The following is a 22636-nucleotide window of genomic DNA, read 5'->3' as shown; positions in this document are numbered from 1 at the left end:
GGTAGGTCGGGGGGTGGTTGGGGGAGGCTTCAAGGGGAAGGGGTCAGGCCATACAGGGCCTTGCAGGTTTCTCTAAGGACTCGGGTTGTCACGCTGTGACAGAGAAACCTGGGAGAGTTTGAGTTTTAAACAGTAACATGATCTGACTTAGGTTTTTAAAAGGTCCCTCTGGTTGCTGCTGTGCTGAGAACAGACAAGACGGAGGCACGGTGGTGGCAGTGTCACTAGTGAGGCCACTCCGAGGATCCATCCACGTGAGAGGTGAGGTGGCTCAGCTGTGGGTGACAAGAGTAAACATGATGGACAGATGCAGGCAGGATATATTTCGCAGGTAAATAAGATTTTCTGTCCTACTAAATTTGGGGTGTGATTTAAAGAACAGAGTCACTGAAGATGCCAAAGGTTTGGTCTGAGTTTCCTGAGAAACTGGAAATATGGGAGGTGTCATTTATACCGAAATCAGGAAAACTATAGGAAGAATATTTGTCAGTAGCTGGATATAAAAGTCTGGTGGTCAGAGGAAAAGTCTGGGTTGGAGATTATAAATAATCAAATAGTTTAATTCAAAATAAATCTGTGAACTGTCATATAAAAATGTATTAAACTCCACAGAACTGGATGGACTCACCAAGAGAGAAGTATCAATAGAGCAGTGGGGATAGTAGCTACCCCCACCCAAAGATGGCAGCACCTCTGGGTTAGAACCCAATCATCTGAATATTTAACAGCTTCAAATACTGCCGAAGTGATTCCGGCATACTCCAAAGTATGGGGGGAAGAAAGCCACTTATAAACAAATGTCAAGATAAACTTCAGGCTGAACTACAGAACTTTAGTTTAACTAAGTTTAATTTTATTTATAATTTTATAAGGTGAAAACTAGTTTTTTTCTAGTATTTCATGGAAATTTTTCATGAAAAACAAATACCTATCATAAATTAGACCATTAACTCCAAATTCCTTCAGTCTCCTTCTGTTTTCAGGATCATTGGTGTCATCACCCCAGCAGAATATGACTAGTCCCTTAGCTTTTGCCTCTTGAATATAGGCTGGGTTTCTGAGCAGGTCTTCAGTATGTACATTTATTCCCTAAAAGAAGAAAAATCAGTTTTTCATGAAAAAGAGACAAATGAACTGCAGAAGCTCAACAGTCATACTCTAGATCAGTGTTTGTCATGGAAAAGTGGGCAGGAAAAAAAAACATTAAGAATTTGTCACTCTTTAAAAAATGCTTCTTAATGTAAATTTCATATATATATATATACATCTAATATATGCATGTAATTTATAAACATGGAGATATTGGAAATGTGGGGTAAAAAAATTTACCAATGGAATCGAACATTCAAAAACAGTTTATAGTCTAATCATTTTAGGTGATTCATAAAATCCATTCAGAAAACAAAACCTATGCTATGTCTGAAAGAAATGTTTTACTTCTGCTCATTTAACTGCTTTTGATTTTCAGATTTAATATCTTCACTTTAAGTAGAACTACTTGTTGCTTAAGTAGGTGTAAAATAATATGAAAATCCTACTCACTACTACTCTAAAAGAACAATTCAAACATAACTTACCAGGAGATTTTCAAATTGTGCAAAGCTCATTGCAATGGGGGTTGTCCGAGATCTAAGGTCCATAAGTTCAGGGTAAATATCAGATTTCCCTTGAGTCAAGAATAATATGGGATATTTGTTCTGCTTTTGCCGAACCCTAAAAAGTAACAATTTTAAAAATAACTTTCACTGTGGGCTAGCTGTAATACATTATTTGAAATTTTAGAAAATAATGAAAAATATAAAGAAAAACCAATCAACAATGAAAAAGTGTATTTCCATTGCTCAAATATTACCAGCATTAACATATTTCCTTAAAACAAAATTAAAAAAAAAATTCTATACAAGAGCTAAGAAATTCTCAGAAATGGACAAGAAAGACTTTGAGGGCTTCCAGTCTGGTAAGGAGGACATTATGTGCCTGTAAAACAAAACACAAGGCAAGGATGTTGTTAGGACCCAGTGGGTATGGAGTTCACAGGAGTGGAGGGCACCCCCGCATGTAGTTAGAAGGGACATGAGAATATATATATATAATCTGACACAGGACAAATCAAGGTGGTGAAGCCCAGGCAACACTCCCACATCCAACCATCTTTGTGCCCTAAGTCCTGGCTGCTTTCTAAGAATATTGAAGAAAAAATTACATATTACTCACATTGTGCAAATATCTGCATCAAATGAAGAGAAAACTATCCTCCTCTTTCCAGAATTTTCTAAAACAGTTTTTAAAATTATATCCAAAAACAGGTTCATGTCAAAATATGTTGACAAGTTACCATCCCATATGCCATCCTATATGGAAGAAATAAAGACAAAATGAAAGCAAGTATACACCCTAGAATCAGTGCTGGAAAAAGAACCTAGTTCAACCCTTTTATTTTACAGATGCGGAAACCAAAACCTGAAAAGACTATGAGTTGTCCAATACCACATAACTATTTAGTGATGGAGCAGGGAACATAAGTCAGGTCTAGACTGAGTGACTAGAGCACTGATGTATTTTTATCTTAAGAAGCGTAATAAAATATAAGTTGAAACTCTAGAAAGGCAGAATCCACTGAAACTTTAAAATATTTTAATACAAATTTCATAAATTATAGTACAAAAGGACTCCACTTGATTTTTGCTCATTCATATTAGCAAAACCCTATCAAAGTAAAGCACTAGAATGACCAGTTTAAAAATCTGATTCTTTGAGTTTTATGCATATAAAATACTCTCAATAATTAAAATAATTCAATAAATACAACTCGAGTCTGGCTGGAACCCAAATAATAAATATTTTAAAATATTGGTCCTTAAAATAACACTAGAAACTTAGAAAACTAAAACTTACTAGCAAAACCTTGGTTGAGTACCTACACCATAGGACAGCTTATCACAAACAGCTCTTTAGGAAGCATGACTTGAGGGCAGTTATAGATTATTCTGATAAAAAAAATTCCAACATATTGTTCCAACTGCCCAGTCATGATAACTGAATTAACAACTTCTATCCTGACCCTCCTACCCAAACCAACTCTCTTATCTTACCTCCCATTCATTTACCAACGCCTGACACATTCAGGTTACCTAAGTACTCTGTTGTTCTCTATCTCCAGCACCCAAGAAAGAGCCTGGCTTATAGCAGTGTTATAATAAATACTTGTTTAACAAAGAAAATTTCAATCTGAAAGTGACTTTTCTTTTCCTGGGTAATCATTAGTAGCTACTGGCACTCAACAGAAAATTGCATAAAGTTGGACAGAGGATACAAAAACTAAACAAGAGAGTGCTGACTGTCCAATTGATAAGTATGCACAGAAACCATCTACGACATTAATGAGCACATGAAACACTTGCAAACTGAAATTTCTACAATTATGCACTCATCATCAGTTTTAAGAAAGTATCTACATATTAGAATAAGTATATATGTTTTATTAAAAAGGTCTAACAAGCACTGTGTCTGCTGGAAGAAGCCACAATAAAATTTCATTGAAACAGAAAAGTGACAGAAATGCAAGAATTAAAACAAAAAACAGGGAAGTATGAAAGAATGCATGACAGGCAAAATTACTCACCCTTTGTTGGCATATCCATTTAATTTCTATGTTAAACCCTACATCTTCTGGCAAAGATTCTAAAACCTAGAGGTTTGTTTGGTGGCGGTGGATTTTTGTTGTTGTTTTTTTTTTAGTGAAATGAATGATGAACAAGGGAGAAAAAAAGGAAAACAGAATTATTACAAAAAGGCATAACATATCATTAGTAAGGATAAAATGCTTGTGTCTAAAGCATAAACCACTATCCTTTCTCAATCAAAATGACCACTTGGCTTTTGATTACCTTATTAAATAAGAAAGTCAAGAAGAATTAAACAGTGAAAATAGTAGCCTCAGCCAACATCTGTGATAACTGATCACCACCACTGAAGAGGTGAATCTGTTAATATAAAATCATTTAAAACACTAATACTGAACATCCAAAGTGAAGTATAATAAAATAGGCAACCTAATGAATTCAACAAGATATTTCTCATGCTTTCTGAATTGCATTCAGATGTCAGTGGACTTTACTAAGATAAAGTTACATGAAAAACCACGATTTTTACCTTGCAGCTATCCCCAGAAAATGTTATCCCCAAATGTTAAATAAATAAATAAATAAGGCTCTATCTATAAAAAGTAATAAGTGATGAAGTTATCTAAATAAAATTATCTAGAAACTTTGCTATCAGAATATTTTGGCGGTCATAACTACAAAATCTGATTGAAAATAGGAAGCTTGGTTATTAAGCTACAAAGAGCTGACTTGTTTAGTTTTAAAACAAACATGAAAGTAAGGCAAATACATAAACATGCTAACAGCAAAATAAATTTGGCACAGATGATCTTTTTACTTCAATTTATTTCAAAAGTTTAAAAAACTCATTTAACATGTATAATATGCATGGTATTTAAAACAGCAAATAAAAGCATACTAACCGAATAATATAATAATAATATAGCCTGGGAGCCTGGTAACTGGGATCTAGCCCTGGGTCTACACTAACCACCAGGATGAAAAGTTAAGTGAAATAGGTTGTAGTCAGCTTTGTGGGGGGGTGCTTCTGACTTTTTTCTCTTACGTCTGTTCCCTTATTTAAAGTAGCTGTCACATTTTCACTAGACTAATACAAAATAATAAGGAAAATAGTATACATTAGTGATAAGATTGCTAAATACAGAATTTGCAGAAAGATTATCATTTTATTGAGATTGGCCTACCTTTTTTTGGTGTTAAAATTTCCATGATTAAATGATGGTACTGATAATTGAGTGAGTGAATGAGAGTGTCTGTGTGCCAGCAACTTATATGGCTAAGTAAAAGTTGCTAAAACTTTTACAGATATTGTTCTTTTCTATGAAATCAAAAGTCTGGAAATCATATTTCTAAGAACCAAATTATTTCAGAATTTTGAACAGCAAAGAGCAATCTTACATAGCTGGGTTTCATAAGTATCTGAAAAATTATACAACTCCTACTTTAAATGCGCACTTACAGTGTTCTATTCTAGGGACTTTCTTGTAGCATCCTTCTTGCAGAATGAATAATCAATTCTTTACCTTTAAGCACTTCAGATCTTCTTGAATGATTCAGATCATTTTATGAACTACTACTTCTCAGGTACTACCATAGCTGAATATTTTAACAAAATGTCTTTGTTCTACACTCACTGTCACCTCTTTCCATTCTAAACTGTGTGTGTGTGTACACACATAAGCATACATATATACACATACACACTTTAGGAACCATTTATATACACTAAATAAAACCCAAATTAAACATTCCTAAAACATCTCCATATCATGAGACTGTCATTTCATGACAAACTGAAATTACCTATTTTTGTCTAAGAAATCTACTGTACTTGACACTATTAGGAAAAGACACAGAGAAGACTAGAAACTAGGAAATGGAGCTAGTAGGGGCAAGAGCAGACCCCTACTGCCTAGGAGAACGTCTGGTATCTATGTAAACATTCTTGGTGCTGTTAAAGGGATTTATGCATGAATTATGTCTAGAATCTACATTTGCATGCTATTTCTATTTATACTTTTTCAGAGTGAACTCTTGAAACCTATGTCTCTGTTCTGAATAACCAGTGTACTGATTTTTTAAATTTTTTGGCTGGCTTTTTGAATCTCAGTTCCATCCAAAAGCTAAGAACAGTTTTGAATATTGAAAAAAAACTCCTCTCACCATCACATCTCTTCCCAGCCCCCTTTCTGTGCACTCTCCCATCTGCTCATACAAAAAAACACATAAATATGCTACTTTTGCCAAATGAACCTGTTGAGATAGGAACTTTTACTTATTTGAGCTGCTAAGCTACTCTTTTAAAACATTAGCACAGGTCTCTTCTCTAAAAAGCACCAATGATGATAAATTTATATTAAAGCTGTCATTGACACAGTCATTTTAGTGCCCATTTTTCAGACATAATAGAATTAATGAGATAGCTTTACCCTAATTTTCCCCAAGGAGCTTACCATCTTAAGAGAAGGAAATGGCTGATTTTCAGAGAAGGAGTTTTCTTCCTCAATCACAGATTCTGAAATTTTAAATTGTAAAAACTCAGGAAATAATTCTTAAATTCTTAGCACAAAAAAAGATGAATTATGAAATCCTTTGTATTTTAAGGCTGTTATAGTTATTTTTGGCCATTCAAAACTCCATGATGCATCATTAATGAAAAGTAGTTTGTAATATTTGATATAAACGCCATAGTTTGTGGGCCCAAGAGCAATTATTTCCTAATAAAGTAGTCAAAAGTAGTGACTATAATTCTTATTTGATTCCAAAATTAGCTCAGAAATTAGAAATTAAGAGAATCTATAAGCAACTACCATACATTTGTTATCATGACATAAAGAAAAATAGGTTAAGGAAGAGCAAAACCAGGATACAATAAGGGTCAAATGAATGGTATGGGCTACTAAGTTCTATAGGAGAAGAAAGTAAAGCAAAATTACAAAGGGATGCGGTAGGCAGGGTGATTGTTGAGGAAAATGAGGTACTAAGTGGTTAAGTAAAGTAATCTGTCCAAGGCCACAGCTGGTAAATTGTAGACATGTATTCAAACTCCAGGCAGTCTGGCTCTGGAGCCACATTTTATACTTGATGTAATTCTCTACTTTATAATGATTAAGGATGTATGGAACAGTTGACAGGCATGAAATTATAAAGAACTTTGTTCATCAGTTAAAGTCATAAAAATAAAAAATTATGAATGGTTACTAAACATGTAACAATATTCTGAGTGCTTTCATGCATATATTAGGGGAATCTGTTTACCTGAACTTGGTGTATCTAACTATTTTTGCATGAGTAAGGAACTAAAAGTCCACAAATTTTACCAGTTTGATGATGAAATATAGTTATTTGAAAATAAATATATGTAAAGTCTTCAATTCTACAAAATTACATTTAGATATCCCAAAACTGTATCTATTAAAAGGGTCAAGGGAATGTTAAAATGGAGAAGGAAATACCAAATTAATGCTAACTAGAAGATGAAAACAGTGTTTCGATTCTGACACATACCTTTCCGATCCTTAGATTTTAATGCGGTCACATGAGCAAGCTAGAAAACATACCCAAAAAATACAATCAGAAAAAGAAAAGCCTAAATTTATGAAGATATGCGAACTGTAACTAGAAAAGCTTGAAGAGTTAGAGAAGACTACAAAATGTAGAACTATCAGCTTAATAAAAACAAGCACTAAATACCGTGCATATTTTATGTACAGGCATTCATACACAAAGATTGGTCAAATTCCTAAGTAGGGAAGAAGTTAAAAATTCATAAGTTAGGAATCTGTTTACACTTAATTGACCATGTAAAATTACAGGGTACAAAAAAATATACAAAGATCTTAAGAGCTATTGCATAATGCTGACTAGAGGCCAACCTAAGATGATGACAAAAGGGCTAGCCCCCATGGCATGTAAAAACTTACGGCCTTATCTCCTCATGAATGCAAAAAAAAAACAGTGAAGTCTAGAGAAACAGTTTAGAGGGAGCAGATGCTTTGGCACAAACCCACTCTCCCCAATGGAACAGAAAATCAAAGCATATACTCTACAGATGTTGAAAATATAGTCATTCCCATGTATACAGAGAACATTACCCTAGGCAGGAAAGTTTAAGTAGTCCTAAAGCTAAACGGTAATTCACATCTCATGCTATTATTACTACCTTTAACAACTGGAGTTGGTCAAATGTTAATTCTTTTACTGGAATTTCAAATAATTCTACTGGATCAGCATCAAATTTCTGTAAAGAAAAATAAAGAGAAAAACAGAACCCAAAGTGTTATTGAAATGCTTATTCTAGACAGGCTTGAACATCTCAATTTACTAAACGACGGGAATAACTGATAGGTGGCCAGAGCGAACCTATGCAGGGGAGCTCTTCTTACCTAACATCACTACCCAGTTTTTCTATGCTTGCTTTTGTTTTTAATATAGGTGGGAGGGCCTAGAAGAAAAGCAGAGCTGGGAGGACACGATGGCATTTCAGATACATCCAAGAACACAGCCAGAAAAGTCAGTTGTTTCCCATACTGCATGTTGGGTGTATACATTTTATTTGACAAATACTCATGGAACATGATGAGGAAATCAACATGCATGTACCATGTAAGGAATAATTTCTGTCAAAAAGTTCCCAAACTTTTCTAAGCCTTTTAAAACATAAGTTTGGTTAAAATAGCACAGAAAGCAACTGTCATGAAAAAATTGTTTGATAAATTAAAATATAAAATGGTTATAGGCAATAATACTTAACCAGAATTCAGATCATGAATTTTTTTCCCACACACACAAATCTGTTCTACTAGGTTTTAATGCTGTAATAAATGCCACACTATTTGAGAACCTGTATTTCAAGGAAGTGAGTTAACGTAACACTGATAAATCTCAATCCAAAAAATACACTAAAATCCACTACATAAATGTAAATATATGTATAATATGAATGAATGTATATGTATGTATGTACATTAACGTACATATACAGTCATTCACATAACATATAAGTCTGTGTATGCATGAAGTTTTTCTGGCAGGATACACCGAGTTCCTTTTGGGAACAATGAAAATATTTTGGTAATGGATAGTGATGATGGTAGCATAACATTGTGAATGGAATTTAACAGCACCAAAATATATCTCTATGATTAAAAGGGGAAACGTTAGGTTGTATAGATGGTATTAGAATAATGGAAAAAAAAACATCTATGGAAGTGTACAACCAAACAGTGAACCCGAAATTAAACCATAGACTACCATTAATAGTACAGTTATAAAAATGTGCTTTCATTAACTGCAACAAATGTATCACACCAATGTAAAGTGTTAAAAATAGGGTGGTACAGGGGAATCCTGTATTTTATGCATGATTTTTCAATTAACCCACAACCTCTCTTAAAAAACATACAAAAAAAAGATTGTGCTAAAAAATATATGACGAGTAAGGAGAAAGGTAAAGGAAGACATTTTTTATTTCACTGCTTCTCAACTGCATTTTTTTATGATGAACATGAATTGCTTTTAGAAGAGAAGTACCAGCTTAATTAAAACTCAACCTAAACATATATACAACTCATTACTTCAATCATCAAGTAACTCATCCAGTTTCAAGCTCAGAGCAAGTCAGAATCTGGTGAAAACTGGGAATCAGTAATCCTCTTCAATTAATCTCTCATAGATCTTTAGAAATAAGTTACACCTAGAGTCATTAATCTTCTTCTTGGCTAATCAGATCCTTTATGATTTTATTCCTTCTCATTTCATATTTCACAATATTTCCCCACAACAAAAACAACCTGCTTTGTTTCTGTTCAGTTATTCTATTTTTGTCATTTGAACGGATGCATCTCCTTTCTTTCTTTCCTTAATATCATCTCACAGAAACAGAATGGTCTTTTTCATTACTTCATAGTAACCTAACCTCATATGACCCAGATTAAAATCCACTAGGAGGCAGAACCTAGTGCCTTGCCACATTCTTTTATACACTTCTACCACATGTAGTGTCTAGTAGAGTTAAGACATGTTAGCAAACTGAATATTTCCCTCCTTTTCTCAAAAGTTTTCCATATCTCCCTAGTTCCTAAATCTAAACCCCTCACCAGCTTTATTGAAGGGTTCTCTACCACCTGACTCCAAACCACCTTTCCAATTTTATTTTTCGCTGTGGCTCTTTCTACTTTAGCCAAATCATACCGGTCTTTTGTTGTTGTTGTTGTTCTTGATTTCATTTATTGTTTACGGATACGTTATTTAACCTCCATATAACTGTGCAATTTCCTGTGCTCTGCCTGTTATTGATTTCTCGCTTCATTCCTTCTCGCTTCACTCCTTGCTTCATAAGATCAGAGACAGTGCTTTGTATAATTTCAATCTTTTAAAATTTCCTGAGACTTGTTTTGTGACCCAAACATGTTGTCTATCCTGGAGAATGATCCAGGGCAATTGAGAAGAATGTGTATCCTGCTGTTATAGGGTGCACTGTTCTGTAAATGTCCATTAAGTCTAGTTCATTTATCTTTTTATTCAAGTTTTCTGTTCCCTTAAAATGATCTTTCACAAACTAGGACAAATATGCATCACTACTACAAGGGGTTAACAGAGTGGTATATAGGAAAAATTGCACTTATTGCAAACTATGGACTATAATTATCAGTAATATTTTAGTATTCTTTCATCAACAATAACATACCACATCAATGTTAAGGGTCAATGATAGCAGGGAAAAGGGACTTCAGATATGTTGGGGTTTTTTGAGTAGTGAAATGTTCTAAAATTTCTTGTGGTAGTGAAAGCACAACTATGTGATGATTTTGTGAACCAATGTATACTTTAGATATACATGGATATATCTCAATAAAACTGCTTAAAATTAAAAAGAAAAGAAAAAAAGAATGCTATTAATTTAATTTTCACACCCTGATCCTGCAAGAAAAGTTGATGTTGTGTTCCATATTGTGATATCTGAGTTCTTTTATTAAAAGGCCAGATAGCCATATCTTCAATTTTTTAATTCCTAAATTTTCCTGTGTGAAAAGATATTCTTTGACTTGGGAAAAAAAAAAAACTTCACATTTAAATAATAAAAAGCTGTCTACCCTTAAAAAAAAAAAACAAAACCTAAAACCAAGTCACACTGGCCTATAAAATGAGAAAAGGATTTAAGCAGAAATGGATGGGGAGTACAGAAAACACACTAATACAATGGTATCTTCCCCTCCTGCCTCAACACAGTGACAGTGGCTGACTGATAAACACCTAGAATTTTCCTTTGTTATATAAAATAAAGAAGGAAATTCAAATTCAGCAAAACGAACACTCAACTCTAGGACATGAATACTTCCATTTCTCCCTCACTTTCCTGATGTTGTAGGACTAGGAGAGAGAAAGGATTAGCAGTAATTTACCAAATAAAATACTTACTTGGGAAATGACCAACTCTACTTATCAAATAATTAAAAATATATCAAATGTCCTATTTTTAACCCTTTTACCTAACAAGTTTAAAATGAAGCAATTTCAACATACCTTTTTCATAGTCAAACAACAGGTAAGATCATGATATACCACAGGCACAAAATCTTTTGAAAGATGCACATCAAATTCTACAAATGCTGCACCCTGAAGGAAATAAAGGAAGTAAATATTTGAAAAATATTATCTGACCACATATAAAACTACAAGGAGATAAGTTTATTGTTCACCTTAAAATTATACACCTGTACATAAAAAAAAACATAAAACTTTCTTAAAATTTACTTAATGTTATACTTCAAGATTTTTCTAAAAAAGTAATTTCTTCCCTATAAACAACAATAATTGTTCCAGTTAGGCATGAAGAAACAGTTGGGGGGGAAAAAAAACCCAGGTTCATGAATAACAATGCCAAGTTGCAACTGAGTAGAAAAAACTTCAAAGCCAAAGCACAGACTCTAACCCTTCCTCACTGGATAAAAGAAAGTAGTTAAGAAATTTAACATAATCAAATTGGCATACAGGGTGGACACTGATACCCTTTAAGTGTTACATAAAGCTACAATCAAACCCTTTCATAAGCATTGCTTTCAAAGTGAGTATCTGAATAGGCACATTATTCAGTTAATGAAAACCAATTCCTGTAGGGAGCTTTTTTCTCGCCTCAATCACTCAAAAATAAGTTATATCAAAGACAAGATGCTTATGATTAATTCTACTATGTTCATTCTACATTTCTAAATACACGTGCCAAGAAATGTTTCACCTTCACTTAGAAATATGTTCAGAAGCAGCATAAATATTACCTTTTTAACCTATTAATTCAAACAGGTAGGGACTCCCCAGACCTACATTCTTTTATGGCAAAGTTGTTTAGAGAAACAGAGGTTCACTTACATGGCTAGCAGCATTTCTTAAAGAAGCAATAGTATTTTCTTGAACTTTAGCAAGCCTGAAATAAAGAATACATACCACATACTATAGAAAAGATTAAAAAAACAGATGTAATGAAGAAGCCAACTATATTTTCAACAATAGTAATAGTACTTGTTCCCTACTGAGAGGTTAATTTTTTTTTTAATTTTTTAATTTCATTTTTTAAATGCCAAAAAACACCAAGCAAACGCAAACATTTCTATTTTGATCATTCTGTTCTACATATATAATCAGTAATTCACAATATCGTCACATAGTTGCATATTCATCATATGATCATTTCTTGGAACATCTGTATCTATTCAGAAAAAGAAATAAAACGAAAACAGAAAAAAAATTTATACATACCATACCCCTTACCCCCCCTTCATTGATCACTAGCATTTCAAACTAAATTTATTTTAACATTCGTTTCCCCTATTATTTATTTTTATTCCATATGTTTTACTCATCTGTTGATAAGATAGATAAAAGGAGCATCAGACACAAGGTTTTCACAATCACACAGTTACACTGTGAAAACTATATCATTATATAATCATCTTCAAGAAACATGGCTACTGGAGCACAGCTCTACATTTTCAAGCAGTTCCCTCCAGCCTGAGAGGCTAATTTTGCAAACCCAAAAATAACACTGTGGCCATCACTTGACTGGAGCTGACATTCATCACACCAATGCAAGCTCTGACAGCTACAGAACATTTCAGGCTGAGTACAGGCACCCCCTTACACAACAACAGGGGGCACCTACTTCTGCACAAATAATCTGATGTTTTTATCTTAGAGCAAGTGAGTTGTAGTGCATGGGCCAAATAAGAAACACAATTGTTTTAACTGTCAGGAAGAAGTAGAGACACAGAAACTTGCTCCTTGCAACAAAGCCTCCAGAAGAGTTAATACTGAAAAACTCTGGTGGAAGAAAGAGCTAAAATCAAAGATCTAATGGCACACCTAGAAGAACTAGACAAAGAACAGCAAACTAATTCCAAAGCAAGCAGAAAGAAATAACAAAGACTAGCACAGAAAAAAATGAAACTGAGTTGGGAAAAAAAAACAGTAGAGAATAAAGAAAATAAAAAACTCGTTCTTTAAGATCAATAAAATTGACAAACCCTTAGCAAGACTGACAAAGGAAAAGAGAGAAGATGCAAATATACAAAATCAGAAACAAGAGGGGGGACATTATAACCGAGAAATCAGGTTCCAAGGGATGACTCTGATTATTGAATAGTTAGTTATATAAGTATTCCTTTTTGCTTTTTGGCATATTGGAGTGAACAGGGAAATACCTGAGATCTCTGAATTGTAATCCAGTTGCCTTGATTTCTGATAATGTTGTATAGCCCTTATCTCCTGCCCCTGTGTCTAAACTTCATCTGTACCTAGTTATCCAGTTTTTCAATTTTACAGTCTTGTAATCACTAAAGACAGCTCCTAATGGCTGTTAATGAAGGGTCTTGGGTCTGCCCAGACCACCCCAAGTCCCAAATTATCTTGATGACTGAAACTGGATATAACCTAAGTGGGCCCACCCGACATGTGCAGTAGCTTAGACTTTAACTTACAAGTCACCTATATCCTATTCTACCATTTTCTTTCATACATTCGGTGACTAAGCATGCACTCAATCTGCTCATGCTAAATAATTAGGTCATCTGTAATCACATCATCTGGGTCCACAGTGCTCATTATCCTAAACCCCGCCCACCTTTTCTCTAATAAAACTATCTGAATTACTGTAGTTGGGGAGACACAGATTTGGGGCTGCTAGGCCATTTGCTCTCTCACTATGTGCATAGTAACAAATTTTCTCTCTTTGAAACTCAGGTATCTCATGGTTATTGAGTGCATCAGGCAAAAGAATCCACAGTCTTGTCTGGTAACAACATTACTACTGACCTCACAGAAATATACAAGATAATTAAAAGATACTATGAACAACCCTATGCCATAAAATTAGAGAACTTACATGAAAATGTACAATTTCCTAGAAATACATGAACAACCTATACTGACATGAGGAGAAACAGAAGACCTCAACAAACCAATCGCAAGAGAATGACGTCATCAAAAACCTCCCAAAAAGTGAAGCCCAGGACTATGGTGAATTCTACCAATCATGCCAAGAAGAATTAATACCAATCTTGCTCAAATTCTTCTGAAAAACTGAAGAGGAGGGAATACTTCCTAACTCATTTGATGAAGCCAACATCACCCTAATGCCAAAGCCATACAAAGACACTACAAGAAAAGATCATTACAGACCAATTTCTCTACTGAATATGCATGCAAAAATCCTTAACGAAATATTTGCAAACTGAATCCAACAGCACATTAAAAAAATTATACAGCATGATAAAGTGGGTTTTTCTTTTATGTGGGCAGGCACCGGGAATCAAACCCGGGTCCTCTGGCACGGCAGGCAAGCATTCTTGCCTGCTGAGCCACCGTGGCCCGCCCAATAAAGTGGGTTTTATTCCAGGTATGCAAGGTAGTTCAACAGACGAAAATCAAGTAACGTAATACACCACATCAACAAATTGAAGGAGAAAAGTCACATGATTATCTCAATTGATGCAGAAAAATTTGGTAAAATTTGGCATCCTTTCTTGATGAAAACACTTGAAAAGGAACAGAAGAAAACCTCCTCAACTTGATAAAGAGTATGTATGAGAACCCCAAATACTCAATGGTGTACAACAGAAAACGTTTCCTCTAAGACCTGAAACAAGACAAGGCTGCCCACTGTTATCATTGTTACTCCACGCTGTACTGGAAGTTATAGTCAGAGCAAGTAGGCAAGAAAAAGAAAAGGCATTCAAATTGGAAAGGCAAAAGTAACACTTTCACTATTTGCAGTAGACATGATCCTATCTTTAGAAAACCCCCAAAATCTACAACAAAGCAACTAATAACCTACCAACTGAAAAGTAGTGGGATACAAGATCCACACATAAAAACCAGTAGTGTTTCCATACACTAGTGATGGGAAATCTGAGGAGGAAAAGAAAAAAAGAAATTCCATTTACAACAGCATCTAAAAGAAGCAAATATCTAAGAATACATTTAACCAAAGATGTAAAGAACATGTATTCAGAAAACTATAAAACATTGCTAAAGTACTAAAGAAGAACCTAAATAAATGGAAGGGCACCCACGTTCATGGGTTGGGAGACTAAATATTAAGATGTCAATTCTACCCAAATTGATTTACAGAATTAACACAATCCTAATCAAAATTCTGACAGCCTATTCTGAAGAAACAGAGAAGCCAATTATCAAATTTATTATCAAATTTTGGCCCTGAAAAGCCAAAAAAATCTTAAAAAAGCAGAACAAAGTTGGAGGGCTCATACTTCCTGACTTTGAAGCATATTACAAAGCTACTGTGGTCAAAATAACATGGTACTGATATAAAGATAGACATACTGATCAACAGAATCAAATTGCAAGTTCAGAAATAGACCATCATATTTATGGTCAATTGATTCTGACAAGGAAGTCAAGTCCACTCAACTGAGAAAGAACAGACTCTTCAGCAAATGCTGCTGGGAGAACTGGATCTCCTTATTCAAAACAATGAAACCTCTTTCTCACACTTTATACAAAAGTTAACTCTGGGTGCATGGGTTGGTGGTTTGTGGTAGAATACTTGCCTTTCATGCAGGAGACCCAGGTTTGATTCCCGGACCATGTAACCCCCCACTCACCAAAAAAAGAAGTTAACTCAAAATGGATCAAAAACTTAAATATGAGAACCAGGACCATAAAAATCCTAGAAGTATTCATTTCCCAGACCATGCACACACACACACAAAAGAAATTCTAGAAGTACATGTACGGAAGCATCTTGAAGTTCTTGTGGTAGGTGGTGGTTTCTTAGACCTGACACCCAAAGCACAAGCAATGAAAGAAAACATAGATAAGTGGGACCTCCTCAAAACTGAAGTCATTTTTGCTTCAAAGGACTTTGTCAAGAAGGTGAAAAGGCAGCCTGTTTAATGGGAGAAAATATTTGGAAACCACATATCCAATAAAGTTTAATATGTAGAATATATAAAGAAATCCTACAACTCAACAATAAAAAGACAAACAACCCAGTTAAAAAATGGGCAAAAGACTTGACTGGACATTTTTCCAAAGAAGAAGTACAAATGGTTACAAAACATTTGAAAAAATGCTCAATATCACTAGCTATTAGGGAAATGCAATAAAAAACCTAGTGATATCATTTCACACCTACTAGAATGACAACTATAAATAAACAGAAAAGTACAAGTATTCAAGAGGATGTGGAAAAATGAAAACACATTCATTGCTGGTGGGAACGTAAAATGGTGCAGCCTCTGTGGAAGAATAGTCTGGCAGTTCCTTAGGAAGCTAAGTATAGAACTGCCATATAATCTGGCAATTCCACTAATAGGTATATAACTCAGAAGAACCTGAAAGCAGGGATATGAACAGACATTTGTACACCAATATCCACAGCGGCATTATTCATGATTGCCAAAAGATGGAAATAACCCGTGTCCATCAACTGATGAATAAATAAAATATGATATATACATATGGTGGGCTATTATAGACTATTATGCACCAGGAAGAAGAGCTAGAGTCCTGATACATGTGATAACATGGATGAACCCTGAGGATACTTTGTTGAGTGAAATAAGCCACACACAAAAGGTCAAATATTGTATGATATCACTAATATGAACTAAATATAACGAACAAACTCAAGGAGTTATTATCTAGAATACAGGTTACCAGAAGTCAGAATGAGGATAGAGAATGGGGAGCCAATGCTTAATTTGTACAGAATTTTTAATAAGATTCATTGTAAATGTTTGGAAATGAACAGAGTTGATGGTAGCACATTATTATGAGTAGCAATTAACAGTGCTGAATCATTTGTGTGATTGTGGGTGAAAGGGGAAGTTTAGGGTCATGTATGTCACTAAAAGGAAAGCTATGGGATAAAATATGGGGCTGTACAACATAGTAAACCCTGGTGTGGTCAATGAAGGTGGTTAATAGTACAAATATAAGAATGTTCTCTGGGGAGGGTTCTCTTTTCTTTGTGAAGGGCAGGGTGCCCTGGAATGCGTTCACCCTGAGACAGGGGCCCGTGCCTGGCGGGGGGTGGGGTGGGGTGGGGAGAATGTTCTTCCGTGAACTAGAATAAATGTATATCACTATTACAAGGTGTTACTAATAGGGTGATATATGGGAAAAATATACCTAATACAAACTACAGACTACAGTTAACATTAATGTAATATTCTTCCATCAATTGCAACAAAGATACCAGACAATGCTAAGTGTCAGTAATGGGGGTATAAGAGGTATGGGAATTTTCTTTCTTTACAATGAAAATGTTCTAAAATTGATTGTGGTGATGAAAGCACAACTTGGTGATTATACTGAAAGCCACTGATTGTACATGTTGGGTTACTGCATGGTGTGTGAATAAAACTTGTGTTGTTGTTTTTTGTTTTGCATGGGCAGGCACCAGGAATTGAACCCGGGTTTTCAGCAAGGCAGGTGAGAACTCTGCCTGATGAGGCATCGTGGCCCATCCAAAACTGTTTTTAAAAATGAAAAAAGACCTTAATGATCTCTATAGACCACTGTGAAGGGGATTTGATGGGGAAGTGGGATGGAGAGGAAATAAAATTTCAAGCAGAAAATCTGTGGCAATGAGCAACAGCACTGGTAATTAAATAATTGACAAAGATGGAAAGAGAGGACAAGTTGACCATGATGAAATCTGCTTCTGATGAGAAGAAACAAGGGATCTTTCTGTTAAGGTGTAGGTTGAACTAAATATATGCTGAGTTTATTTATACTCATTTAGAATCATGAATGCCCAGAACTGAAAGGAACATTAGGGATAATCTTGTCCAAACTGTTCAATTTTATGGATGAGGAAACTGAGACCTAGAGAGGATGACATGCTAAAAATCAGGACCACAACATAATGAACTCAGGCTACGAGGACAAGACTTTCTGCAACAAGCTTTGTCCCCTGAATTTCCAGTTTTATTGTTTCTGTCTTCATCAATTCAGTAAAATATTAAAAAGAGTCACTAGAGTCTTAAGTGAGAGTTATTCTCTAATTTGAATTGGTAAGTGCAATGAACAAATTATATTTAATTCTAATTTGAATTGGTAACCACAATGATCAAATTACATTTAATTCCCAGGGCATATACTTGTAGAATCCTTAACTTTAATATGGGACAAATCAATATCAAATACATGAGCTACCATATACTAATCCTACTCAAATATTCAACCTACTGGGCAGTTGTTGTAGAGTTTCCTGCACCTCGATGTCCAACATCCAATGGAATTCTTGGCTTCCAATACTTGGAAAATGAAGATTTCATGTCACAACTGTATCCCGGCAATGGCTTAATAATTATATAGTCAACTTTCATAGAAAAAAGAAAAAGAACAAAAGACAAAAAAATCCATCATGAGCTCAATTATATTTAAATACCTCTTAAACCCACTTTAGCAATCCCTATCAAATATAAAACAATCAGCAAGTCACAACTGGTTCAAAGTAAGCTTCAAGAAAATTTAATAGACATGCTCTTCAAAATTGTATTTGAATTAGTCAACTTGAAGCAATTGTTTGATTTAATCCTTACCCATCTCAAAAAAAGTTTGAAACATTAAAACCCCATTTAACTTTAGCTTATTTGTAAAGGGTTTCTCCAAACTTACCTCTCACTTTGCCTATTGTTTTTCTGGAATTTCTGCTCATGATAGGAAGAGTAAGAATTCCAGCACTCTTCCCACTCTCAGCAATGGTGGATGATAAAAGACATGCTGTTCCCACATGTCCAGGGAGAGCATCACCCTGAACTACGGGTTCACTGAGGTCTTCCTGGAAAAAATGAGGTTAAGAATGAACTGAATTCTTATACTTTATTTCCAATTTAAATGATTATGAGGCCTTCACTCTCCTTAAGCCCAACTCTGTAAGTGAAATCATTGCCCTCCCCTCCTGGGACATGACATCCAGGGGTGAAAGTATCCCTGGCGTGTAGGAGATGACTCCCAGGGATAAATCTGGCCCTGGGCATGGAGGGATTAACAATCCCATCTTGATCAAAAGTGGGGAAAAAAAGTATAACTAATAAAGTATCGTATCAGTGGCTGAGAGAGTTCAAATAGAGTAGAGAGGATACTCTGGAGGTCATTCTTAGACAAGCTTCAGTTAGACCTTGCTACCTATCATAACTTGCCAAACCCCAACCAAAACCATTCCGGCCAATCCTAAAGAACACCTAGGGCAACATATAAGATTCTACAAAGGTTCCATACACATACATCTTTCCAAAAACGTACCACCTCCAAATGGGTCCCTGGACCAGGTTAAGTCCTAAAACCTAAAGAGCCCAGCCTCTCCAGCATATCAGCTAGTTCCATCTCCCTATCCCATATTATTGACAGCTATTTCCAACATGAAAAAGTTAGAATGGCTATAGCCCAAATACACCTAAAGAGTGGGATAGCAAGATCAAAGGTGATGGTGGAGTTATACAGAGAAGGTAGGGATTAACAAAAGAGTATGACTACTGAATCGATAAACTGTATATTTCTTTTAGTCTCTAGTATCTTAGAGCAGCTAGAAGTAAAAACCTAAAATTGTGGAACTGTAACGCATACCAAACTCTGAAATCTGTTCTACAATTAATTGTTGCGATGTGCTTTGAAATTTATTGCTTTTTTGTATATGTATTATTTTTCACAAAAAAGAGAAAAAGTCGATTGTGATGATAAAAAACATATATTTTTTCCTTCTAGCCTCCTATATTCTGGGGCAGCTAGAAGGAAAAATCTGCGATGATGGTATGACAGCCCATGACAAACTCTGGGATCTGTCCTGTAACGACTTGTTGAAGAGTGCTTTGAAAACTTTGCTTTTTTCTTTCTTTGCTTTGTATATATGTTATCTTATACAATAAAAAAAAAAAAGATTGTGAGGCCATAAAACAGAGAAGTCATGAATTCCTAGATAAGGCAAGCCCCTACCCCCTCACTGTAGGTGCATCTTAAAGACTCATGCACATTCCTAGGCATGATAGCTGACTGTACTATACTACTTCCCCTACATAACAATAACTTCAAAGAGACACGTTTATGATCTTGCAAATTCCAACTTGCTGTGTGCCTTCCTTGTCTGACCTCATATAACCCCATAACCATCTGGGCGTGAAGCGCTGCTCTGACTGTCCTATGGCTGCCCGGGACTAGCTTCGGGGTCTACAAGTCCCCTAAAAACTGTTACCGTTTTGCTATATGGATGGCCGCCTTCATTCCTCAGTTTTAAAAGCCCATGGAACTTTGGCAGAAACTATTTTGTAGGTTCACACCCAGACAATTGGCAAGTCAGTCAGGGGATGGGAAACAAAACAAGCCCAGAGAAATGGGAACCCACCTACACAATGTTGTGGTCAGCAGGGGCAATCCCCAGATGGCCAGAAGTTAGCCTATTTTTTTAACAATTTGACCCTGCGCATATGGAGACACCCTGAAAATGCCAGCTGGAGTATTGTCCTGCAGGAGAACCTCGGGGGCAAATGGAAACTGCAAGGAAAAGAAGACTGCTGCCACCATGTGGCCATTGTTATGGGCAGCTGATATGCTATTGAAGTCCAATTAAAAGCAGAAGTGGAAATAAGGAGATTAGAAGAGGTTTTAACTCTAGAAAAGGACGTTAGGTTAGCATGTTCCAACAATGCTAAAACCAAGAGGGTCAATTAGAAGTAACAGCATATAAAGTGGTGAAAATGCAGACAAAAAATGTCACGGAGGCAGGTCCAAGTGGTTTATCAAGAGGGAAGGCTAGGGTCCAAAGGTGTGGGATCCCTTAGAGGGTGCAGGACAGGGAGAATCGGAGGAGGAAATTGAAGATGAGCTTAAATAGGTAAGGATGTTAATAACTATAAAAATGAAAGCAACCAGGGATTCCAGTGACCTTCGGAAAGAGACCCCTGCTCAGAAGCGAACAGTAATGAGAGGCATACCCTCGCAGAATCAGAATTAGCAGAAATGTTTAAATAAAAGGGCTGAGAGAACGCAGCTGCTTGGTTACTAAGATTATGGGATGTAGGCAGAGACACTATTATGCTTTCAAGATTGGAAAACACAAAAACGGCAAGCATAACCGCACATCCCTCTCTTCATTAATGTCTCTACCAGGCATGGCAAAGATCTGATGGCACTCAAAATTTATTAGCATGATGTGCTTTAGCTGCAAAACTGGTCTGGCCTAATGAGAAGGATATACCATCCACAGTAGACAGATGGTCATCTATGGAAGAATTACAAAATACAGTCAGAGAACTAGGAATGAAGCATGTAGCATACGCTAAACACTTTCATGATCTAACGATAATGAGGTTCTGCCAGAATCAAGAATAAAATCCTCCAAACTGTACCTCTAGGCTGGTATAGGACATTAGTAGCTATTCTCAGCCCATTAGTGGGCTCAACTGTTCACCAGCTTGCACAGGCAATAGCAGCCTTGGCAAGATGGAAACAATACGGTTGAAAGGGGTAAGGGAAGAAACAAAAGAGACCTTGCAAGGGAAGGGACAAAGGGGGCCTGTACATCTCATTAAGTTTCTAACCTACAGTGCTGAGTGGGGGATTAAAAGAAATGGCTGCTTCCACAAGATGGATAATTATGGGCTAATTTAAGTGCCACAGGCACCCCAACAGAAAAACTAGATAACCTAATGCTGTGCTAGGTAGGACTGTGACAAAAGTTGCCTAAGGAAAAGAGATACCAGCCTTTGCCTACATTTAAACCTGTGCTACTGATATTACTCCCATAGCACTCCCAAGAAAAGTAAATCTGGTAGAAGCTGGTGGTTATCCCTAACTCCTAAAGACTAGGGGTACAGCCACAGTTACCTGCAAACATGGGTAACAGCAGGCTACCAGAGGCCTCGTGTAGAGCTCATTATTCACTGGTCTTCAAAAACCATTTGCATACTGTAGTCATTATTGATACTGGGGCAGAGTGCACACTCCTCTATGGGGCACTGCAGAGATCTAGTGGGCCTGTAAAGGTGATAGATGGGTATGGGGGAAAAGCCATACAAGTAGTACAAATTACCCTAATATTGCAAATGGGGTGCCTCGGCCCCAAAGGTACACTGTACGCACTTCTCCATTCCTGAATATATATTAGGGGTGGGTGTATTACAAGACTCAGACCTTAACCACCACCAATGGTGAATTTCGTATTTGCATCTACATGGTGAAATAAATTATATGGGGTGGTGCTTGTTGGTCCCCAGTGCACTTGCCTCCACCCAGGAGGGTCATCCATATCATACAATATTGCCTCCTGGGTGGACATACTGAAATCAGTGAAACATTACAAGAACTGGCCAGAGTGGGAATCAATATGACTAGCACAGAGCCCATTTAATAGCCCTGGATGGGTGGTGAAAAAGCCTGATGGTGGTTGACACTTAATTACCAAGAATTAAATAAGATTTTTCCCCTAATTCATGCTGTAAATATTTAATATTGGCCCAGTTAGGACAGTTCCATTATGTACTTGACTGGGCTACTGC

The 22636-nt window shown here is 35.9% G+C and overlaps 1 protein-coding gene across 5 annotated transcripts in view; it reads right to left on the bottom strand.

Annotated features, from left to right (window-relative positions):
* GPCPD1 (glycerophosphocholine phosphodiesterase 1) overlaps positions 1–22636 on the bottom strand; it is a 68919-nt gene that overhangs the window by 8687 nt on the left and 37596 nt on the right. For all 5 annotated transcript variants that reach the window (XM_077116154.1, XM_077116161.1, XM_077116164.1 and 2 more), the window contains 11 exons: positions 18765–18927; positions 18333–18465; positions 11991–12045; positions 11148–11240; positions 7786–7863; positions 7131–7170; positions 6077–6138; positions 3623–3688; positions 2215–2351; positions 1578–1713; positions 929–1089 (listed from right to left, as the gene is read on the bottom strand). In XM_077116154.1, coding sequence (XP_076972269.1) covers positions 929–1089; positions 1578–1713; positions 2215–2351; positions 3623–3688; positions 6077–6138; positions 7131–7170; positions 7786–7863; positions 11148–11240; positions 11991–12045; positions 18333–18465; positions 18765–18927 — 1124 coding nt within the window. The remainder of the gene's footprint in view (positions 1–928; positions 1090–1577; positions 1714–2214; positions 2352–3622; positions 3689–6076; positions 6139–7130; positions 7171–7785; positions 7864–11147; positions 11241–11990; positions 12046–18332; positions 18466–18764; positions 18928–22636) is intronic.

This window comes from Tamandua tetradactyla, chromosome 1, assembly GCF_023851605.1.
Source record: "Tamandua tetradactyla isolate mTamTet1 chromosome 1, mTamTet1.pri, whole genome shotgun sequence".
NCBI lineage: Eukaryota > Metazoa > Chordata > Mammalia > Pilosa > Myrmecophagidae > Tamandua > Tamandua tetradactyla.
This window is presented reverse-complemented; position numbering and strand designations above follow the sequence as displayed.